The 24,658-nt window shown below is 38.3% G+C and overlaps 1 protein-coding gene across 1 annotated transcript in view; it reads left to right on the top strand.

The window, feature by feature from the left end:
* PLA2R1 (phospholipase A2 receptor 1) overlaps nt 1-24,658 on the top strand; it is a 112,123-nt gene that overhangs the window by 18,564 nt on the left and 68,901 nt on the right. Inside the window, 6 exon segments of the mRNA XM_045781034.2 lie at nt 2,075-2,248; nt 13,497-13,670; nt 18,142-18,255; nt 18,782-18,925; nt 20,890-21,084; nt 22,359-22,516. Of these exon segments, the coding sequence (XP_045636990.2) occupies nt 2,075-2,248; nt 13,497-13,670; nt 18,142-18,255; nt 18,782-18,925; nt 20,890-21,084; nt 22,359-22,516 (959 nt within the window).

Here is a 24,658-nt window from a genome sequence, read left to right as displayed (position 1 = left end):
TGTGCGCACAGAGCACCTCAAAGCCTCCTCACTGGCATCCACGTGATGGTCATGTGTAAGGCATTGAAAGATAAACCACAAACTACTGTCAAGAGTCAACTGGCATGTGTCAAGAAGTGGGGAAGCATGGTTTCAGGAGTGGGGGTTTTCCTTCTCTATAGTTCTGTAATATTTGACATTTTGAGCAGAAAAAAAAAAGACAAAGAAAATGGCATAAATTCTGAAACTTCAAACTGGTCTTTTAGATTTTTGTTCTGTGGCTCTCTTCATTCATTCATCCAACCATCCTTCACATATTTATTGAGCACTGACTGTTTCTCGTGTACAGAGCTGGGCGTTTAATTTACACAAGCCAACAAGACAGATGTGGCTCCTGACCTCATGGTGCTCTGTAGAATTATGCCTTAACAAGAGCATATCCTTCTAAGAACTTTATACAAGTCCTAGGAAGCAGAGCAAGGGACTCCTAAGATCCAAAGCAGGGTTTTCTTTTGTACCTACAATACATGAATAAACAGAGAGCCAAGAGCAAGCCATTTTCAGGACTCACTACAATAAGCAAGTGCTACAAGCCAGCACTCTGAATAGTCTTTGGTCCTAAGGAAGAATTTAATATTTTGCTTGATGTTAATTTTTTAGCCATATACTCACATTCCTCCACACTCAGGGGAAGACTGAGTAGAAGTCAGTGAATTGAAAAAAGGGGGTGTATCCTGAAATACCTGTAGTTCCTAAACAGCCCAAACCTCCAGGGCTGGCAATGTGGTGTGTGCTCAATCTAGCCCCTGCCAACTGTGGCGAAGGAGTGAGAACTTCCACAGCTGGCCCTTCTGCTCCAAGCCCCATTGACTTAATTGAGGGTGGCCCTGATCCCCTCTTGCCATTGAAAGCCCCCGATGAGTCATGCTTAAGGCCAAGGATACCCGATTATTGTAATACTCTGAGACATAGCCAACAAGCCACCTCCTCCCAGTAGAGGCCTCCTAGCTAGTCATCCCATTTCCCCCTCTCCCCGTGTTGGTTTGGTCTGCCACACTGCACCCTGAGTTAATCTTTAAAACTGGAAATCACAATGAGCACGGGATATTATACAAAAACAATGAATCATGGAACACTACGTCAAAAACTAATGAAGTACTGTATGGTGACTAACATAACAAAAAAAAATGGAAATCTGATCATGTCGTTTTCCCATTCAAAACTCACTACTGACTTCCCACCACCCTCACAGCAAAGGCCAAAATCCATAATGTGGCAGAGCCGGGCCTCTGTGTGCTGACAGTCCAGTACGTCCCCAGTGCCACTTCCTTTTGCACCTCCTTGCTCTTCCCCATTCACCCCACACACACTCTTGTCACAGGCCCTTTGTATTTGCTGTTCTGCCCACTAGAACAACTCTTCTGCAAAGACTTGCATCTTGACCTCACCCAGTTCTTATTCAGAGAGGCCTCATTGACAACCCTCTCCACAGTAGTGCTCCTCCATTCTTCAAACACACACACACTGTCTTCTGCCCTGCTTTGTTTTTCTTCATGGCACTTATCACTACCTGAAATTAGATGTTTACTTGTACACTTGCTTTCTCTTTGTCTCTCCTCACTAGAATAGAAGCTCCATATGAAGGGGAACATTTGCAGTTTGTTCTCTAGTACGTCCCCAGTGCCGGGCACATTAAATGCTCAATAAACATCTGTTGAATGAATGAATTCATAAATGCCTATACAACTCTTGAGGTTCAGATGCTGATCCCTGATGTATTTGGGGGCCAGAAGGTATTTTAAAGTGAATCCTCATTTAATTTTCCTTATCCACTGACAAATACGTGTGCTACTGTGGCAGGGCACCATTATAAATAAGCAGGTAGAAAATAGGTAAACAAGCCCATTACAGGCACATGCTCTGAAGCCAGCACTTACCCTTGTACACTAGACAGTGAGGCCCTGAGGATTCTCTGTGGGATAGTGAGGGCCTTACCCATTGTAGGTTCTCAGTCAATAAAAATACATTCTCTATAGGACAGTTTCCAAAGATAAAGCTGACATAATGCTTATTTGACTTTGCCTTTTTCTCCTAGATTTGTACACAATCAAAGGGAACGCCCACGGGACACCGTGCATGTTTCCCTTCCAGTATAACCGACAGTGGCATCATGAATGCACCCGGGAAGGGCGGGAAGACAACCTCCTATGGTGTGCCACGACCAGCCGATATGAACGAGATGAAAAGTGGGGATTTTGCCCAGATCCCAGTAAGAATAAAATCTAGTTTTCCCCATATGCCATGAATGAATCAAGCATGATTAGAAAGTTATCTGTATTTAAAGAAAAGCACCAGGATTGATATGTTGAAGTCTGAATAAGCACTCTGATTCCATTTATCCAGATTTTGATTTTGTGTTTGTTTTGCCTTGAAAAGACAATTCTGATGTATATTCTTTTTTTCCTCTTATGTTCAAAAGATGTTAATTAGCCATTCTTCATTAAGCTCAGTGCATAATGATGCTTTAACCAGAATGAAATTATAACACTCTGTGCACTCATTAATCCCAGCTTCTGGGCAGAATACGTCAAAACAAACCTGAATGCATATAAAACTCATTCTTTATTTCTACTTTCAATCCACCCCCTCCTATAAGCTGCCTTAATTTCTCCATGTCCAGACTGCTTGTCTTGCCCATTGTCAGGTCCAGGCATCAGCTGGTCCCCTGATGACCTTTCTAAAATCACAGTTGCCCTCATTATTTCTCAACAATGAGTTCTCATCTTGATTCCCTTTCCTTATTGCACAATTTCTAGCTATAACCTCAATGTCTGACAGCTGCAATGTTCTAACTTTTTTTAAATTAGTACTTTATTATTTTATTTTTATTTAGCTAAAAGTTTTCCAGTAGCTGCTAAATATTGAAGAATATCTGTATATACCCTCTACTTTTTTTTTTTTTATCAAGAAAGAGAGAGGAGAAGGAGGGGCAGGGAAAGAGAGAATCTTAAGCAAGCTCCACTCCCAGTGTGGAGTCCAACTCGGGGCTCAATCTCACCACCCTGAGATCATGATCTGAGCTGAAATCAAGAGTCAGAAGCTCAACTGACTGGCCACCCAGGTGCCCCTATACCTTCTACTTTCTATAGTCAATGTCCTCTACCTTCGTTCCTGCAAGTCAGAGAACATAGCTCCTACTATCTCCTCTTCCTTGCCTACCTCCTCTCCATATATATGACAAAATACAACAAATAAATTTGAAACAAAAGCAAATTGAAGAGATGAATTCCAAAGAATGTGATTTATAAGTTATCTGTAGAATTGTTTTTCTAATCTAAGAACCAGAGTAGCTTAGTGGGTAAGAGAGAGTACAGGCTGTGAAGTAGCACAGACCAAGTTTGGAGTCTGTTTCTCTTCAACGATGAGATCTTGAGTCTCAGTTTCTTTGCCATAAAATGGAGATAATCGTGGTACATTTTAGGATTATTGAGATCCAGTTTGATGATGCATTTAAGGTACATGTACTTCTGGTACATGGTAAGAACTCACCAGGATTAGCCATTGCCATCAGCGTCAACATATATCATCATCAAAGCTAACTTATCCTTTCAGTATGCACTTCTGAATCAATGATCCCTTCTCTTTACTGTCTGTCAAGAGCACTGAGCTAGCATAGTGGTGAATACCAAGAGTGTTAGGACTTGGGACCCTCCCTTCAAAGAACTTGGTATCTAGATGTAATATAGACAGATTTGCTCTATACCAGAAAATACAGACTATATTTGATATGATAGTCTAGAATCACCTGGGGGATAGTTAATACATATCCCAGCCCCTCTCTCAGAGATGCAGTGGGTCCAGTGTGTGGGACTCAAGCATCTGCATTTTTGACAAGTAACCCAAATGATCCTGTTGCAGATAATTCTTCAGAAAATTCACAGTATGCAGATAATTCTGTGCAACATACATCTATATACAGAGGTGATATTAAGACATTTAACAACTAATATGGTATGGACTATTGACCAATCCAAGTGGAGACTTTAACACAGAGGTTAGGAATCCTGAAGGCCCAATGCTGGTTTTAACCCCTCAGCTTTTGGAGTGTGAGGAGATGTGATGAAGAAGAGATGCAGGAGAGACTGGGGCAGGGGCACCTGGGTGGCTCAGTGGGTTAAGCGTCTGCCTTTGGCTCAAGTCGTGATCCCAGGGTCCTAGGATCCAACCCCCGTCAGGCTCCCCCTCAGCAGGGAGTCTGCTTCTCCCTCTGCCCATTCCCCGCCAGTCATGCTCTCTCTCTCAAATAAATAAATAAAATCTTTAAGAATAACTAAAAAAAATAAGCCAAAACCAATAACATTAATATGTATTTCACATGACCTTAATACTAGGGACATTTTTTTAATGACAGTATTCTCCCCGAGGTTCTGTGAAGAGCCCTGTTACCATCCTCTGTCTCTTTCATTCAATTATGGTTTCCCAGGTGGAAGCTTGGGTATAGTAGTGCCTGGGGCTTTTCACCCCCAGTCTTCCTCTAGCTCAGAAGCTTCTTCTGCTTGACAGCCTGCTAGATTCCAGCTCTCCTGATCTTTACCACAACAAGCACTATTTATATAGTGCTAAATTACAGTTCTAGTTTTCTTCCTTTCTTGTTACTTTGGTTCCTGGTGGCCAACATAACTCAAAATGATGTGTCAGAGGCTAAAATCTGAGCAAACTGATAGCTTTTTCCATGGGAGCAACAAGTGGACAGGACAGAAAGGAGTGAGTGGAATAAAGTAAAGATTTGTACTTCTATATCTCATCTTTCTTAATGGAAGTTTTCAGTATATCACTGTAAAATGATGCTTCCTTTTTTAAAAAAATAGTTGATTATAAGTGAGCAGAATTTAAATTTAGTACTACTACATATATAAACACACTGGCAGTAAGGAATACAATAAAGCACCCATCACTATAGATTTTCAGAAACAAGGAGATATGTAGGAATATCTCTGGATTTATTTACAGGCTAAGTCCCTCCTAATTGTGTGTCTTATACAGCCAGACACTTATGTTTAGTTAGTTTGAGATATTTTTAAGATATCAACCTCTGGAATGGTCTGATTGCCCTTGAACCTTATTCAGCTGATACAATTATTTTATCAGTAACTTCAATGGTGTAATGGAGCAGATTGGTATCAATATAAGTGTATGACTGAATCGCACCTAAGCCTCCAACACTGGTTGCAATGCTACTATTTCTCTTTTTGTCATGCTGCTCCCTTGCTCCCCACAACGACCATACCAACCTCCTTATTCTCCTATAACTTCTTACCCAACCCCCCATTCTCCTTCTTGATTCTCATCAGATGACCTCAATTCTTATTCATAATGAAAACAGGATCCATCAGAGGGGAAGTTTTGACAATTTCTATTTCCTAACCTTTAAACCTACCTGGGTCTGCACCCATCCTTTTTCCTCCACCCTATACAAGAGTGTTCTTCCTTCTACCTACAGCAAATCTCTCCGCTTGGACTCCAAAGCATCCCATTCAACCTTCTCCAACCTATATCTCAGTGTTTCTCAAAGTGTGATCCCCGTTCCAGCAGCAACAGCATTCCTTTCAAGTTTGCTAGAAATGAAAATTATCAGCAACATTCCCAAACAACTATATCAGAAATTCTAGAAGTGCAGCCCTGCAATCTGTTTTAACAAGTTTTCTAGGTGATTTCAATGTCCACCACTCTACTGGACCCTTCTCCATCAGCAGTTAAACTTGCTTAAGTCTTTTTTTTTATTTTAATTTTTAATTTAAATTCTAGTTAACACATATGGTAAAATTGGTTTCAGATTTATAATTTAGTGATTCATCACTTACATATAACACCTAGCGCTCATCACAACAAGTACCCTCCTTAATACCCACCACCTATTTAGCCCATCCCCCACCCACCACCCTCCATCAACCCTCAGTTTGTTTTCTGTAGTTAAGAGTCTCTTATGGTTTGCTTCCCTCTCTTTTTTTTCCTCTTCGCATATGTTCATCTGTTTTATTTCTTAAATTCCACATATGAGTGAAATCATATGGTATTTGTCTTTGATTGACTTACTTCACTTAGCATGACACACTCTAGATACATCCACATTGCTGTAAATGGCAAGATTTTATTCCTTTTGATGGCTGAGTAATATTCCATTGTGTATGTATACCACATCCTCTTTATCCATTCATCAGCCAATGGACATTTGGGCTCTTTCCATAATTTAGCTACTGTTAATAATGCTGCTATAAACATTGGGTGTGTGTGCCCCTTTGAACCAGTATTTTTCTATCCTTTGGATAAATACCTAGTAGTGCAATTGCTGGATCATAGGGTAATTCTATTTTTAACTTTCTGAGCAATCGCTGTACTGTTTTCCAGAATGGCTGTACCAGTTTGCATTCCCACCAACAGTGTAAGAGAAACCTGCTCAAGTCTTAAAATAACATCTTAAAAATAATATAACACCTTCATGCCCACTTCTGCCTCCTGAAAATACCCATGCTTTTATCCCCCCACCATAGACAGACTTCTCAAGAGAATTGTCTATACTTCTTCACCTTGCTCTCATTCCTCTGTCCACTGTCTCTCCTTGACTTCTGTGACAATGCATGCCTGATCTCCATTTCCACAAACCATTCATTCATTCATTCCCACAAATCTGTATTGAACACCTACTATGTGCCAAGTTTGTGTTGGGTTTATAACCATGAACTTGAAAGATGAAAGTCAAAGTACCTGTCTTAATGAAGTTCACATTCAAGTAAAATACCCAAATTAATATATAATTTTTGATAAGTGCCACTTAAAAAATGGTGTTATCAGTAAGAAATCTAATTTAAATTTGTGAGTCAAGGAAGGTTTTTCTGAGTATGTTTTATTTAAATCTCTAGTTCAAGAGATGAATAACTGTTATCAAGATGCAAAGTGAGAGGATGAGATATCCACCTAGAGGTGCATGGTCTATGGGAATGGTCGGCACTAGGTGTACAGTCAATAAAGGAAATATATTGTTTGAATAGAACTAAAAAAATAATAATAAAACCAAGTATAGGTCAATCGGCTTTTGACTCACCATGCACATGCACTGATAGTTTTAAACAACATCCACGATAAGATACTTTCACCTATCCAAGGGTGACTGCTTCCCTATCTTCACCCCCACTAGCCAAATGTCTGAAGGCTTTGAGGAGGGAAAGAGGTTACCACTATCTAGGAAAGACAATGTGACAAGAGCACAGTAAGGGAGAGGGGAGCAAGATATTCTTGAAAGGTTTGCAGAGGCCAACTCATGCAGAGGCATGATAATTCAAGGTGTCCTAGAGGTAAAGATTTACCTAATTCTAACTATAAATGGAAGCTATAAAGAGATCTTAAGCAGTGATAGGATAATGATTTAAAATTTTTTTAAGGATCACTCTGAATTCTTTATGGCAAATGGCTGGAGGAGAGCAAGACGAAAATCCTAGAGACCAGTTTTAAGGCCCCAGCAGTAGTTGAATCAGGGATGATGGTGACTTGGGTTAGGTAGCAGAAAGTGGGTTGGAGAATGGGTGTATTGAAGAAGTAATCTGGAGATAGACTGAATAAGATGTGGTTCTCAGGAAAACAGCTGAGCTGGAGAGAATGAGCTGAGCTGTCAGGTGTCTGAGTAGCTGATTAAAGCAACAAGCCAAAAATGAAAGAGTTAAGCCTTTTATCACTTACTGTGAGATATAAGCAAGAATGTAAAATGGGAGGAAGCACCAACTCCTCTTGCTCCATTTTTCTTTATGGAATGGCACACTGGTCAAAGGTCAGAAGGATCAGCACAGACTATTGAGGGAGCCCTGAACGAAAGCCTCCTCAGTTTTGTGGACTCTGGGGTCAAAGGTTAGGCGGGGCGGGGGGGAAGCTAGGAGTGGAAAAGGACTGGGCACTGAGTCAGAGTGGGTAAAAGTGTCTTCAAGGTTCCCCCTCTTCTACCCCACAACTTCAGTAGAGGTACCTGAAGAGGATGTCATCCCAAGCCCTCAGAAAAAGAGGCTTAGAAATGAAGAAGCCAGACCTAGGAATATGAAGAGCCTGATGGGCCAGGGGGGCCTGAGTCTTTGACTGAAGCTCTCCAGAGACTTCAGTGCGCTGGTTGTGAACCAAGTCTGATATGGGAGGGGAGCCTTCCCCCATGAGGTCTACCAGGTAAAGCCTTTGTAATTGCTTGTAGTCAGGCCTGAAAAATTATGTATAGATTTAACCAGGAGTTGGACTTCTCACTGGTAAGAACAGACTTGAAGGATAAGGGAGAAAATGATGTGTTAATTAAGACCCCAGTTTTCTGATATGCATAGCGAAGTTAGTGGAGATACAGATTTGGAAGAAACAATCAAGCATTCAGACTGGGACATGTTATATATCAGTCAATCATGTGAGATGTGGACTAGGCAGTTAGACATAGAGGTCTCTATATATTTGAGAGTTGTAGTAAAGGGATTTATAGGAATGGGTTAGATAGTTTAGAGTATGTGTAGAATAGAGAGAAAGGGGACTAAAGGCCAAGTCTTAAGACCTCAACATTTAGTTTGAACAGGGAAGAATGAACCAGCAAAGGAGACTGAGAACAGGCAGCCAAAGTGGTAGAAGGGTAGCCAGGCATGTAAAGGCAAGAAAAGAGAATCCATCAGCCAAGACAGGGAGCTCAACTTGCCAAATGCTGCTGAAGGGCTTGATTTGACAAGATCTGAAACTTAAGTGTTTGCTGGACTTGGCAACATGGAGATCATTAATGGCCTTAACAAGTATACTCTAGTTGCCAGATTAAATGCGTTAAAGAGTAAATGAAAAAATAGAAGAGGAGGGAACACTTCCCAGTTCATTCTGTGGGGCCAATATTACCTGAAACTGAAACCAAACAAAGACATCACAAGTAAAGAAAACTACAGACCAGTATCTCTCATGAATATAGGTGCAAAAATCCTCAACAAAATACTGGCAAACAGAATGCAACAACATATAAAAAGAATTGTACACCATGATCCACTGGAACTTATCTCAGGAATGCAAAAATGGTTTAAAATCTGAAAATTAATTAATATAATACTGATATCAAAAGGATAAAAGACAAAACCCACATGATTATCTCAATAAATGCAGAAAAAATATTTGATGAAATTTAACATCCCTTCGTGTAATTAAAAAAAAAAAACACTCAAAAACCAGGAACAGAAGGGAATTTCCTCAACCTGATAAGAATGTCTATGAAAAACCCACAGCCAACATAATTAATAGTAAACAACTGGATGCTTCCTCCCTACAATCAGGAATAAGATGAGAATGTCCACTCTCACCACCTCTATTCAACATTATACTGGAGATTCTAATCAGGGAAAGTAAGCAAGAAAATGAGATAAAAGGCATCCAGATTGGAAAGAGGGAGTAAAGCTATCTCTATTTGCAGATGACATGATCTTGTATACATAAAATTCTAAGGAATCCACTAAAAAATCTATTACAACTAATAAACACACAGCATACAAGACCAATATACAAAAATCAATTATATTTCAGTACAGTTGCAATGAACAATCCAGAAATTAAATTGCGAAAACATTTCCATTTATAGTAGCATCCAAAAAAATAAAATACTTTGAAAACATTTAACAAAAGAAGTGAAAAACTTACACCCTTAAAACTACAAAATATAGTTGAAAGAAGTTAAAGAAGACCTAAATAAATGGAAACACATTCCATGTTCGGGGACCAAAAGACTTAATATGGCTAAGAGGGCACTACTACCACAATCTCTACCAAAATTCTAGTTGGCTCCTTTGCAAAAAGTGACATGCTTATCCTAAAATTCATACGGAAATTCAAAGGACCCAAGAGAGCCAAAATAATCATGAAAAAGAACAAAGTCGGAGGACTTACACTTCCCAATTTCAAAACTTATGCAAAACTACAGTAATCAAGATAATGTGGTCCTGTCAAATTTGAATAGGGGTGCCTGTCTGGCTCAGTTGGAAGAGTGTACAACTCTTGATCTCAGGGTTGTGAGTTTGAGCCCCATGTTGGGAATAGAGATTACTAAAAAAATAAATAAATAAGCTTTAAAAAATTGAATAAAATTGTGAGTCCTCATTTATGGTTAATTGACTTTGGACAAAGATGCCAAGACAATTTAATGGGGAAAGAATAGCCTTTCAGCAAATGGTAAGGGAAATGGATATCCACATTAAAAAGAACCTGCACTGACCAATCGTGGTTTGTAGGCTACCTTTGGGAAGGGAGAGTGATATTAAGCAATTAGACTTCTCAGCCAAGGAGATCCTTGAAGAAGACTTAGCACTGAGAGGTGTCTGCTGGCAGCTGGGGAAATAAGGCCTTCGCTAGTGAAGGGAAATCAGGACAGTACATCACAGTGCCCAGGCCAGGGTGGTGCTTTCATCCCATTTGTTACCATACAGCCGTCAAATAAGATCCACAGAGTGGTATGCAGCCCATCTAGAGAAGAAGAGAGGAGACTTGTGTCTGACTGCATTTAAGTAAATTTGTTTTTACTTAAAACCAAATTTTAATGACAAACGAACTTACTTGTTAGAAGAATATAGGCAGGCACCTGTTGCAAACATTTGACTGCAAGTTTCCTTTTGATTAACCTTAAGGATTGGCACAGGGGTGCGTGGGGGGCTCAGTCGGTTAATCGTCTGCCTTCAGCGCAGGTCAAAGTCTCAGGGTCATGGCATCAAGCCCTGTGTTGGGCTCCCTGCTCAGTGGAGAGTCTGCTTCTCCCTCTGCCCCTCCCCCAACTCATGCACTCCCTCCCTCTCTATCTCAAATAAATAAATAAATAAATAAATAAATAAATAAATATTTTTTTTTTTAAAAAAGAAGAATTGGCACAGATAATCCTAACAAAACTGGGCTGTGTAATTTGCAGCAGAGACAGGATCACCTGCAAGCCTCTCATCTCAACTGTTTAATGTACAGAATTCAGGCAGGTTACTGCAAAAAGCTGTGTTTACACAGCTCAATCTATGTCCTATTGAAAGGGCAGGACCAGGGCACCTGGGTGGCTCAGTCTGCTAAGCGTCTGCCTTTGGCTCAGGTCGTGATACTAGGGTCCTGGGATTGAACCCCATGTCTGCTCCCTGCTCAGCAGGAAGACTGCTTCTCCCTCTCCCTCTGCCACTCTCCCTCCCTGCCCTTTTCCCTCACTCATGCTCACACTCTCTCTCTCAAATAAATAAATAAAATCTAGAAAGAAAGAAAGAAAGAAAGAAAGAAAGAAAGAAAGAAAGAAAGAAAGAAAGGGAGAGAAAGAAAGAAAGAAAGAAAGAAAGAAAGAAAGAAAGAAAGAAAGAAAGAAAGAAAGGAAGAAAGAAAGAAAAAGAAAGAAAAAGAAAGAAAGAAAGAAAGAAAGAAAGAAAGAAAGAAAGAAAGAAAGAAAGAAAGGAAGAAAGAAAGAAAGAAAAAGAGAAAAAGAAAAAGGAAAAGAAAAAGAAAAGAAAAAGAGAAAGGGCAGGACCAACTCTTTGCAAAAATGGGAATGAGATCAATTGAAGTGTCCTCCAGACCTTTTCTTATCATGATATGTCTGTGGACTGAAGGCTTATAATTAGGATTTGTTATTGACCCTTTCCTTATGGCAGGAGATGAGAGGCAGTCACCCTATTCTCAGATCTCTCTTCCTGACATCCTTCCCCAGTTTTTCCTTCTGACATTTTCTAGCTGCATCTCTCCCTTTCTGACATCTATCTTCTAGTAGTAAAGAGCTACTGAGACCTACACTCCTTGGGAAATGTTTTAATTTTTTCTTCCAAGCCAGTGTTTCCTGGGGTTTGCTTTGTAAACCACCTGCATTAGAATCAAGAATATGTTTAAAATGCAGGTTCCTGAATCCTACCCCAGACCTACTAACTCAGAATCTCTGGGACTAAAAACAAGGAATCTGCATTTTCTTTACAAGGTTGCTAAATGATTTTTTTTTCTAAATGATTTTTTTAAGGACACTGAAATTGTAAACACTCCCCTGCCCGTCTCTTATGGCCTCAACTGTCTCACCAGATGAACAAGGCTGAGCTGATAATCTGTTAACACTTACTGTGTTGTCCGTCTCAGGGATGGCCTAGCATTTTAACTGAAGACAATCTCTAAGGACTCATTCATTATCAATGGGGAAATTTCAGACACCAGGGCAAGATGATTACTGAAATATTCCTTCCCCCTTTCTTTTCCTTTCCTTCAATTTTAGTTGGTGATAGCTTTGTCTTCTGCCCTCCTTCAATCTTGGATCCTTCTATAAATGCAGGTATCAGTCAGAAAACTATATAGATAGCTTTAGATTTAAATGTGGTTTAATAACTTCTGGTTAACTAACTCAGTTCTGGGGAAAGCACATTGTGATCAGACATGAATACAAACTTTCTACATTCCCAAGGGAACCATCTAAGTATTATGGGGAAAAGAAACAAACAAGAACGATTTCATTGCCAAATAAGTTTGAAGTATAACCAAATTAAAATTGAGCTGTTTCTTTACCACAGACCTTCTCAGAGCCTTTACTATGCTATTGTACATTTTGAATTTACCAGAGGAGGTTACTTATGCACTATGTCCCAGCTCCTCTTGGAGAGCTCGTGAAGTTGTATTACTCTGTGGATCACACTTTGGGAAATGCCATTCAAGATGTTAGCAAATTGCCTGTCCGTCAGTTACACTCATGATGTAACATGTTTCACATTTTCTACATTTGGAAATTCTTTGGCTGAGTTTGATTTCCAATAATTACTGTGGCTGCTTAGTTCACCCTGGGGTTTGATTTAAAATTTCAGCAAAATCACACAAACTAGGTCTTTACTTTCTGTGATTTCAATAAAGTTCAAATTTCAGACCCAGATTTCATACTTCATTAAATTTACTTTTAAGCATACTATGCAATGTTTTACACATACATTTTGCTTCTCTTCCTTTTGGTTGAAAGAAATTTATCTTAAACTGAGTATCGGTGTTCCTGTTCTCAATGTTTATTTAAAAGCTTGTATTCATTATAAACTCATTTCAACTGTATCCCTTTTATTCCACTTAGCATTTTGGTATTTGGAGAGAAAAGGCTTTTTAAAACAACATTTGCATGTGTCTCAAACATTTAAATTCACACAGCTTTCAGTATAAAGTTCTAAATGACTGCTTTTTAGAGAACTCTGATGCTATTTTCACAAGTACTTCCTTTCTGTTTCCTTCTTTTAAAAATGCCTTCTCTTATTTTCCCAGAAAGGATCAGACCTTCTTTATTGATAATTTCTTGAATTTCCTTTAAATCTTGAAAGAGTTGAACCATAAAGTGCCAGTGGGGCAGCAATGCATATTTCATCATAAAGACCTAATCAAGAATCAATAAGACACTGAAGTTTTAGAGGTTGAAGTTGGAATCATTCCATTCAAATTCATCATAGAAATGCATCGTTGTATAGATAAAGTAAGATTATAGTTAATGTTTTAATGGACTTTTTTGTTTTCAGCGTCCACAGAGGTGGGTTGCGATGCTGTCTGGGAGAAGGATCTCAATTCACACATTTGCTACCAATTCAACCTGCTTTCCTCTCTTTCCTGGAGTGAGGCACATTCTTCATGCCAGATGCAAGGAGGAGCTTTACTAAGTATTGCAGATGAGAATGAAGAAAATTTCATAAAGAGTAAGTGGGTGGATGATGCACACTGATATTAAGGCAACTAAAATGACAGTTATGTGCAGGTATGCAAAAATATATTCTGAAAAAAAGTCCCTTAGAAAATGTTTTCTTTTATTACTATGGTGCCAACTCGCACCCAGAATTGTGACCTGTTCCCTGGGCCATTCCATTTGGCACCCAGGCATATGTTCTTTATTTTCCCTCCCTTGGAGAAGAGAAGTTGGGGCCCCAGCCAGAAACCCAGGATAATTTGCAGCTCTAGCAAGTGAATCTGGGAGACTTCCAAACTTAAATATAAATTCCTGCTCTGCTAGAGGTCTTAGCTATTCAGCTTCCATTAATGAAAAATGAAGTCATTTATTAATTAAACAAAATCTCACCTGTCCGTCAATATGCACAGATACATAGGACTTCTCATGGATGATTAAGAACTTAAAATTTGGTTGGAAAAGCAAAAGCACACACATGTTAACTAACAGGATAAGACAATATTATATCAGAAGAGTTGTGCTAATGGGCTGGGTCTTGGGTTTTACCCATCACCTAAACTCTTCTCTTACTTCTCCTTTATAGATTAAGTGTGTTTGTAGATGTGTACACACACCTTTGTTTTTTTAAGATTTTATTTATTTATTTGACAGAGAAAGAGACAGCCATCGAGAGAGTGAACACAAGCAGGGGGAGTGGGAGAGGAAGAAGCAGGCTCCAGGATCACACCCTGAGGGGAAGGCAGAGGCTTAGCAACTGAGCCACCCAGGCGCCCCCGTACACATACCTTTTTAAAAATTTTTAGAAACATTTGGAAGTATCACAAAATTAGTCACTCTTATTAAAAGTTTGATGCTTTTTTCTAATCTTATTGCACATGTAGTACATATTTATATCAGAATAATTTTTAAATTTCAAGTATACAGAAAAAAAAATCCACAATGCAGAGATAACCATGTTTTTCTGAAAAAAACATATAAAGTCATGTATAGGTATATAGTATGTATGAACAATAGTTTTGAATAAACCCATGAATGGCCAGGAGCAGGGACCATAGAACCATCTTCTTGGGTTGGACTCCTTCCTCTACCACTTCCCAGCAGAGTGACCTAACCTGTCTGTGCCTCAAATTCCCACCCTATCAAATGGAAATAATAACAGTGCTACTTGTTGGCAGTGTGGATTATATGTTATGATGCAGGTGAAGCCTTAGGAAAGTGCCCGGCACACATAACAAACATTCATTGTGCGTTAACCATTTAACAACTATGCACACAGTTTGATAATATGCTTATTTCGTGTACCAGTATATAATGTACACCTATCCATGTCTATAAATATAGATCTGCATCATAATTTTTAATGGTTACATAGCATTATAGGTTAGGAATAATATATGTATCTAACCTCCTACTATTAGATAGTGATAGATAGATTAAACTATTTATTTTGTTTTTATTTACTTGTTGCTGTCATAAACCATCCCTGCACTTACTTTTGGGCATAGATCCCCAATTATTTCTCTGTAAGTTTGTGGAAGTAGATTCACTGGGTGGAAGAGGAAGCACACTTTAAAGCTTTTGAAAGTCATCAATATCTTCCAGAAGGAATATAAAAAATGCTTGAATGGTGCAGGTTTGCCCCTTTCCCCACAGACTTGCAGAAGTAGGAAATTATTATCAAAACTGATTTGAGTGAGTCATACTGCAGGAAAACACCAATTTCCAATATCATTATTAGCCTGTAATGGTTTTTACAGAAAATTTTGCATACCATCTATGAATTATAATTGTTATCTATCTTGACTGTCAGGATTTCTCATAAGAAGGTTTGGACTTACTCATCAAACTTGAATAACTATGAAAGAAATAAGATATGTCAGAGATTTGATTTAAATACCACAATTCTATAATTAGACTTTGGAGACTGTTTACAGAAACAGAAGTCTATTCATAAAGATGGAACCCTGTTCTGACCAAGGTATTTTTTAATGATGAGAATAGTCTAGTTTCTTGCTAATCACTGGTGAACATTAATTAACTATGATATAGGGAATTATCTAAGCTGTCACAAATGCCAAGAAATATCCAAAAGAATTTAGGTTTGAGTTTATTATTACAGAGTTGTGAGCCAATTTAGTTGTAAAGCTAAATAGCTGTTTTTGTAAACTTAAACACAGATTATAAATTACCCAGTGATTTTTTTGTGTGTATTGTTAAAACAACTTCACAAAGGGTATTTAAAATAACTCTAATATAAGAATAATTACTATTTAAGTATTTTAATTAGGTTATTTGAAAATATCACTTGGCACTTGCCCTGATATGAAATGTGAAAATTTCTCTATCTTGTCAATCCATCTTCCCTGCCACCTCCTGTCATCATGATACCCATTATTTGATTTAATGAGATAGTGTTACTGAAAGGACTAATCGAATCGACATCAGAAAGAGACTCCGTGTAAATGGCACAGGAGCTTGGAAGGGTGGGACCTATGAATGGTATGCTGTTTCTGTTTAGGGATTTCTGGGGTCTCAAAATTATAAAGCCCCCTTTCTCTCTTTCCTAAGTGGGATAGGTTCTTCCAGTTTTCCCCTATTGTACTGAAATGCTCAATCACAGAGGATGCTGCGGGCTTGTTATGTGAATACACTGATCTTTATAATCTGGGTGATCATACAACCAATCATCCAAACTGAGACTCTTGAGAGTAAAAGAGGCTGCAATTAGTAATTATTCTGAAACTACCAGCATAAACTGTAAGTTTTCCTGGCAAACTGGGACAGTCATACTATCTATAAGTCTCAGTCTCGGGCAGGGCCCCTGCATCTGTCTCAAAATATATTGGGTTCTGAAGCAGATGAACCATAAGAGAAAGAGAAAAATGCTCCCTTTTATAGATTAAAAGATTAAATGGCAACATTAGAAAGTGTCACAAAACTAGTCACTTTCACTACGTTTCTGACACTGTTTTTTAAAATTTATTCCATAATAATTTTGGGGGGATTTTAAAGCCAGTGCTTTTATTTTTTAAAGCAAAATAGTTGAAGTATAATTGTAGACCATAATATACACTGTGTAGATTCTTTTGAAATTATTGTGGCTTTCTTTTTGCAATTATATATGATCAGTTTTGGTGAATCCATTCTCTCTTCGGGGAGCCATAATCCCCGAATCCAGAAACATTATTAACATTCTAATTTAGTAGGTTGCATTTTACCCTCAATGTTAATAAAATCTCTATTTTAAATACCTAAAAAGCATCATTTAAACAACTGTATAATATTTTTTATCCAATCGGAAAATTATCCATCCCTTTATTTCCATTACATACTTCTCCCTGGTTGGCCTTCTAAATTTTGAGCTTACTTTTATTTTTTTATGTTTATTTCTTTTATTTTCTTTTATTCTAGAATCATTCTTTTAAAATCAACAAAAGAAAAACCAAAGAAAAATTTTGATAACCAATGTTTTTCAGTACAAGCATTCCAATACACATGTTTATGCATAGCGTCTATAACAAAAATGGGGTTAAATTAAAATGTGAGGAGCTGTGGCCCATTGGTTTGGAGCAGGGGCCATGGAGGCAACCTGCCAGAAAGCCTTCTCCCACCCCAGGCTGAAGATGCAACATAGCACGGCTCCAGCCTGCTATTGATCAATGTCTTTGGATACTCTGGTCCCTTGGATTATGCTTCTTCTTTTGGTCAGACAACTCCTACTGGCTCTCACACTGGGCAGCCCCCTCCCTGCTTGCTTTAGCATACCTTCTTTAATTTGAGGACTTGCCTCCATTCACCAACAATACTCCAACAATACTTTTCTCTTCCTTGCCAGATCCCTAAAGAAAGCTTCTTTTCATTGCTCAGTTTTTAAGCTGTGAAATACTTCAAAAATATTGAAAAGTGCAGAAAATTTTATGTGCACACACATATACCCATTATACAGATTTAGCATCACTTCTTCTGTTCCACCCTTGCTTGGAGCCTATGGTGGCATCAGCAAACTGGAGTCCTGAGCCTTCAAGCTAAGGTTGCCACCGGGCACACATAGCAAGAGAAGGAAGACAGAGGGGCACTTTCTGGAGTGGCCTTCCTGGACACGTCCTCCTCCCCCATCTAAAACCCTTAAGTGCATGAGCTCACACAAATCAGATGCTCTCAAATTTGCAACCGTGCAGTCTTGGGAGGACTGATGATCATTGAGAGGCAGCACTTCCGGATGCTTCGATTAAGCACTTCACAGCCAAAGAATTGCTGTTAGTGAGCCTTTAGGAGACTGCTGTTTCTCAAGATGGTAGAGGCTGACTTTGTTACTCTGAAGCATCAGAGTGGGGTTTAGTACCTCTTAAAACCCTTTGTCATTGACTGGCGTTCACTTATGAGTGCATCCTTCAGGAAACTTAACACAAGAAAGGAGTGTCACATTGTGGGGAGGAGGGAGGTTGTTTGCGTGTGTTGAAACTCTGTATTTCTCTTCATTGCAGAGCACTTGGGCAGTGAAGCAGTGGAAATGTGGATAGGTCTAAATCAGCTGGATGAAAACGCTGGCTGGCAGTGGTCTGATAGAACACCGCTCAACTATCTGAACTGGAACCCAGGTACCTGCAGTGTTTCGTGTGCCTTCGACGGGTGGTATTACCCCGCACCCTTCCACAGCAATTTTACATGTATATATAAGTCATGTTATTTCAAAAGTGGTTTATAAACATTTTTAAGCTTGCCTGAATTCCCATAAGGCAAGCTTTTCCAGACAAGAAAATGGAGGTCAAGGACATAAGCTATTTAGCCATGGTTGCAGGAGGATTGGTTTAGAGCCAAGACTCGGGTCAGCTGTTTTAAAAATAGCAACAAATTGCAAAATATTTCTTTAAAACAATAAACTCAGCTATCGCTATCTTTGGGAAATCTTTTTATTGTCATGTATGGACTTCAACTGCAAAATCATAGGTGTAACATCTCACAGGGTTTGCCATACATGCCAAAGAAAAGGGCTACTATCTCCTTGATACGAAAAACTACATATATATATATATCAAATATATCATATTTGAATAAATAAAATGACATCAATATATATTAAACTGTTTTTGCCTCTAATATTAAACACACACACTGTATTTTCAGAAATAAATTTTGAGCCATTTGTTGAATATCACTGTGGAACATTTAATTCATTTATGCCAAATGCCTGGAGGAGTCAGGATTGTGAATCCACCCTGCCTTACATATGTAAAAAATATCTAAACCACACTGGTCAAGAAGTGATTGGTAAGTGTTTTTAAGTTGTTTTGTGAGTTGCTTACTTTTCCTCTCAATATATTCAAATTCCTTTATATTTTTGCTAATAATTCAGACCAAAGGTACCATGAATTCAACAATGCATTTAGGTTTTTACTAAAAATCAAAGCAAAATAACCTAGGCATTGAAAACATTGTCTGCTTCTTAAAAAAAAAAAATTGCCTTCTTAGTTGTTCTGCATTAGATAAACAAGATATGCTTCCTTTTCTATTCTAGTTTTGAGTTTTACTTATGGTTACCTTAGAAATTAAATATAAATTAGAATATAGTTTTATAAAATTCTTTACTTCATTGATCTCCTATCACACTCTGTGTCTCTTATTATCCTCCTCCTTGCAATGACATACAAACTTTTATATGCAACAAAGACTTAAATACCACCTAATTACAATCTAATACCTGAGGCCCAATTATTTGTTTTTAAGGTCTATTGACTCTTTCTTAGTTTCTGTGGGAATTAAAGTCTTAACTCAGAAAGTAGAAATAAAAATATAACCATATTTAAAAGAATCATTACCAGGATACTTAGAAACAACTCCAGATTTAAATGATAAGCTGAATTATTATTTTTAAATATTATTCCTTACAATCAGAGTTTAACTTTCATTTTCTTTTAAGTGGCTAAGCCTAAGGGTATGGTAGAATAAGGGAGTGTAGGGAGAAGAAGAAGCATTGTACCCTTTTTTTATGTAGAGATTTTCTTTCATTATGTCGAGAACGTGCTGAAATTGCTATCACCGTTCCTTTCCATCTCTTCCCTCTTCTCCCCTCCATTTCTTACTTCTTCCTTGTTTCTTTCTAAAGCCTTCCTGCCATCCTTCTTTTCTTCTGTTTTATTTACTCTCTGGATCTAAATTGAGGTCCAAAGACCACAAATGAGAGTAATTGAGCTGTTAGTTTGGATTATTTGCTGTTGCTTCAGGTTTAACAAATTCTTTTGATGACCTAGTCCAATGTCTTCAAACTGTGTTTTCAGGATCCCTGGATTCTTTGCTTGGCTCCCCACTTGCTTTAATCAAAGAAGTTCATCTTTTACTTTTTATCTTACCCTTAGAGTGAAGTTTAAAGATTCCATTTTTAAAAGGGTTTCCATGACTATATTATTTAGTTTGAAACTACTGGAGTAGATGATACCTAAATGTTTGAACATTCTTGGACTATGATTCTAATTGCTGTCAGCATCCCAGAGCAATTTTAAAACAATGTCTCATTTCCCAAATAGCCCTGGAGTTGTGTCTAACTAAATTAGTGCTTAAGGGAGGCACTGGGTTGTGGTTAATAAAGTAAAGTAAAAATGCTAATTATCAGGTTGGGGACAAGCTCCCGGAAAGGGAGAGCCAAAATTTGGCATGCACACCACCACCTTCCCTTCCAGTGATAAAGCATCATGGAGCTATTTTCCTATAAGTCTAACCCAGAGTTCATGTGAACCCAGGGGGAGAACACAGACTCTCAGACTGACCTAAAGGTGAAAGCTATTTGTCACCTCTGCTCTGGAGGAAGTAACCAGAATTTCAAGCTTTTTTTCAGCTGAGGATAAATATCTACCCCCACCCACATACCATACATAAAATCTTGGGGATGCCATTAAAATGTTTTTCATAATACTCCTTTTCCAATGTTAAAGGATTTTTTTAAATGCAGAACTCTAACTGCTGAATTTTACATCTAGCCCTAACTCTTCACTTCAGTTGTATGACCTTTACCAAGTCTCCTTTCCTTTTTGTGCCTTAGCTCATCTGTAAAATGAGGCACTGAGATCGATTATGTTGAATCCTTCTCAACTCTGATGATCTAGATGGTTTATATGTTGTTTCATACATCTCTGTTTTTCAAATTTTTAATCATATGTTGATGACAATTTATATTAAGGCTAATAAGTAACATTTTTTAAATGGTGGAAAATGACATTGCTTTTTGTTGGTTTAAAAAGAAAAAGGTGCTTGGAAATATTATGCTACCCATTGTGAGCCTGGTTGGACTCCCCACAGTCGTAACTGCTATAGACTTCAGAAAGGAAAAAAGACCTGGAAGGAAGCTTTGCATTCTTGCCAGTCTGATAACAGCACATTGATAAACATTGCATCGTTAGCAGATGTGGAGTTTTTTGTAACCCTCGTTGGAGATGGTAAGTGCCAAATGTCTCTGATTTAAGAGGTATGAAATATAATGTAGTCACTATCTTTGTTAGTGGAGTTGAAAAGAAGTTAAGCTATTTAAAAGTGATCATTTATGGAACATATATCTCAAGTTTCTAAATAATAGTCAGGAGTGCAAATTCATTGGATTTTTATAAAATATATGCTCAGAAATTTTGTAACACCTCACATATGCCAGATATATTAGATGTTGGGTTTTGTTTTTTTAAGGGGCAAAGGTCATTTCCAGAAACTTTTAATAAAAGAACTTAAACCTGCAATTTAGCCCTATGGCCACTACATAGCAGTAGTTGCTGTGGTCATGTAGTCTAAGCAATAATGGAATTTCTGAGATAAATAATTGGCTTTTAATAACTTTAGCCAGTGAAAATTTATTCGGTTTGGTGGTTTTCAAGCTGTGTGCCAAGTTCAGGAATTCTGAGCTCCTAGGCCTCCACCCACCTTTTGTCCATCTGAACAGGTCTCCCCCTATGTCATATATTTGACATAGAATTCTGCTGAAAAAACATTGAAATCACTGAGTTAGAGTAAAAATTTTTTTAATGAAAAAAAAAAAATCTCCAGAGTCTACTCTGGTGACCTTTTGAAAGTTAGGTTTTAGTTTAGAGTGAAAACAAAAATCCTTCTCTGCCACTTTTTCTCACCTCCTGCATTTGAGATTAAAAGAATCCGGTGGCTGCCTCTGTCTCAATAGGGGCACTTGAACATTTCTCTCAGCCTCCTAGGGTCTTTTCACCTTACCTGGGCTGTCAAACTTTATTTACTTTTCTAGCAACCCCATTGCTCCCATTTTAATGCTTCTAAGGGTCTCTGCTCCTTTTTTTTCCCATGGGGGGAAAAAGGCAAGAAAAAATATATTGTAAAGGAGTTTTTTTTTTTTAAGTGCCCTTTTCCTAATCCAGTTGATCTTCCTATTTTTCCTTTGTCTAGGCAGAGGCAAAACCATACTGTTCAAATCTACTTTTCATATAGTAGCAGGAACTAATTAGAGTCCCAGCAATCTGACTTGCTTTTAAGCTTTGTCCTTGTATTGGCTTTAGATCACACTCTGTCCCACTTCCAAGGTCTGTGTCGAGCAGATGGGGTAGTATAGGGGAAAACGATCTAAGTAGATATTTTATACCAAGACTTAAACAGGTTTTATTGCATGAAGGAATAAAGAAGAAATCATTTGTAACAGGCCCGGTGCATTATCTCCTTTGCATATAATAGGATTCCTGTAATTTATGTTTATCTCTTACAGAAAATGCATCAGAAACATGGATTGGTTTGAGCAGCAATAAAATTCCAGTTTCCTTTGAATGGTCTAATGGCTCCTCAGTCACCTTTACTAATTGGCACACACTTGAGCCCCAAATTTTTCCAAATAGAAGCCAGCAATGTGTCTCAGCAGAGCAATCTGTAAGTTGATTTGTTTGTTTAATGCTTGCTTTGCTGGGCTTGTATTGAGGACCATGTGCATCAGGGACTTGGGCTGTGGCGGAGACCAAGACAGATACAGTCCCTGCTCTTCCTGGGGCTTTCATGCTAGGCAGTAAACATGGGCACCCAGGAAAAACATGGTAATTATAGTTGTGATGATAGCTTTGAGGAAATAGGTGACCCAATGGTGGAAAAACTTGGGTTTAGGCTGCTACTTCAGACAGGACAGTCAGGAAAGGCTCTCTGAGGAGGTGATGTTTAAGCTAGGACTTAAAAAGCAACAACAACAACAACAAAAACCCCAACTCTTGAGCAGGGGAAGAACAATCTAGACAGGGGACAGCAGCTAGTATAAAAGCCCAAAGGAAGGCTAAGGCTTGCCATGTTTAATAATCAAAAAGAAGACCAGTGTGGCTTGCAGTTAGAACTGATGAGGAGATCGTAGGAGAGGGGGCAGAAGGAATCCAAATATGTGATGCTTATAGGCCTGGTATAGAATGACAAAAGGGCTTCAAGGAGATGAAGGGCGTGGTTTGATTTACATTTTAAGAAGTAACTGTGGCTGCTACGTAGAGAGTAGGTAAGGGAGAGGAAAAATGGAAGCAGAGAAACCAGTTGGGAAGCTACTTCAGTGTTGAATTGGGATAGTGAATACGGAGACAAGCAGGGAAATTCGACGATCCTTTGGAGGATAGAAATCGTTGCTGGATTAGATGGGGGGGTGAGAATGGGGTGGGTGTCTGGCTTGAGCAACCACCGTGTTTGTGGACGATGGTGCCATTGAGCTCTATGGTGAAGATGTGAAAGAAGGTCTGAGGTGTCAGGAAATTACTCTAGAGACTGATGGCTTTTAAGCTCCATTACCCTACTAACACTAAAGGATTTCTACAGTGTGTGTAACCCCATTGGAAACTGTGACTCAATGGAAAATCTTGTTCTTTTCCTCATGTCTATGTAATGGTCCCAGTGGTCTTAACATCACATTTATCTCTATGCTCTAGTCTTTCATTTACCTAAAGCCTCTGATTAGATTATACAAAATTAGTTTAATCCCAGGCCATTTGAAGCATTTATTATATGTTTAGAGTAGACTTAATCTGTTTGATCAGATAGCTACTAAATTCACTGGTTGAGTTTTAGGTCATTAGGATTTGGTAGGCATTCTCACTCTTCCTTACCACCAGGATACCATATCAAGTGCAGCTTATTAAATGTTACTCAAGTAGCTTGACAAAGTAACTGTGCCAACCAAACTTAGAAAATTTCTAAGCACTTACTTGTATGGCACATTTCATTGTATTATCTTTAAGGCTGTCACAGGTATGCTCAGTTACAATTTATATGTTAAGGTAGTTCTCAAGTCGCATTTGAAGAGGGACAAACAATGACCTCTCTAAATGTTTGTCTTGGGTCGAACTACTGAAACCATCACTGTTTATTCTATAATAATTGATGCTCTAATGGCTCATTGGTTTTGAGTTAATTAAGATGACCTTCATTTCCTACAATACTCTCCTTTTTCATTTGACAGACATCAGTATTTCACTTAGCATGTTCACAGCCAACATTTGGACAGAAAAATTATATTTAAGAGAGTAAGGACAGGTATTAATATTACAGGATGTGTCAGAACAATGCTGCTATAAGTGTGATTTTTGTGTCCCCCTCTCTGGAAGTTCTGGTAGCTCCTTAAATAGTAGATGCATAAAAGCAACATTTATTTCCACGAAGTAGAGCTCAATATGAATATAATTATTATAATTAACAAGTTACCTAAGCATGGTTGATGCCTAATTGATGCCTAATTTGAATGTGAGAGCCTAGGAAACTGTTTATTCATTCCTCCATCCATCCAATTGTTATTAACCACCAAAGTATGCCTGACACTATCCTTTAACTGGGTGGTTTGCTGCAAGACTCCATGGGGGAAGGCTCCAGAGCTGCTCTTACGGAGCCTCCTATACAGTATTCATATTCCCCTAAAACCCTGCTTGCCTGAGATACCACTTAAAATTTGAATTGTATGCTTTTAGCTTAAAGGTCTGATTTGTGTTAAAATAACAAATTCTTTGGGAGGATAAAATTTTAATCTGTTAGCAGTTATTGTATTTCATTATTAAA

The sequence above is a fragment of the Ursus americanus genome, chromosome 1 (genome assembly GCF_024610735.1).
Source record: "Ursus americanus isolate L20-20 chromosome 1, mUrsAme1.1.p, whole genome shotgun sequence".
Taxonomy (NCBI): domain Eukaryota; kingdom Metazoa; phylum Chordata; class Mammalia; order Carnivora; family Ursidae; genus Ursus; species Ursus americanus.
This window is presented reverse-complemented; position numbering and strand designations above follow the sequence as displayed.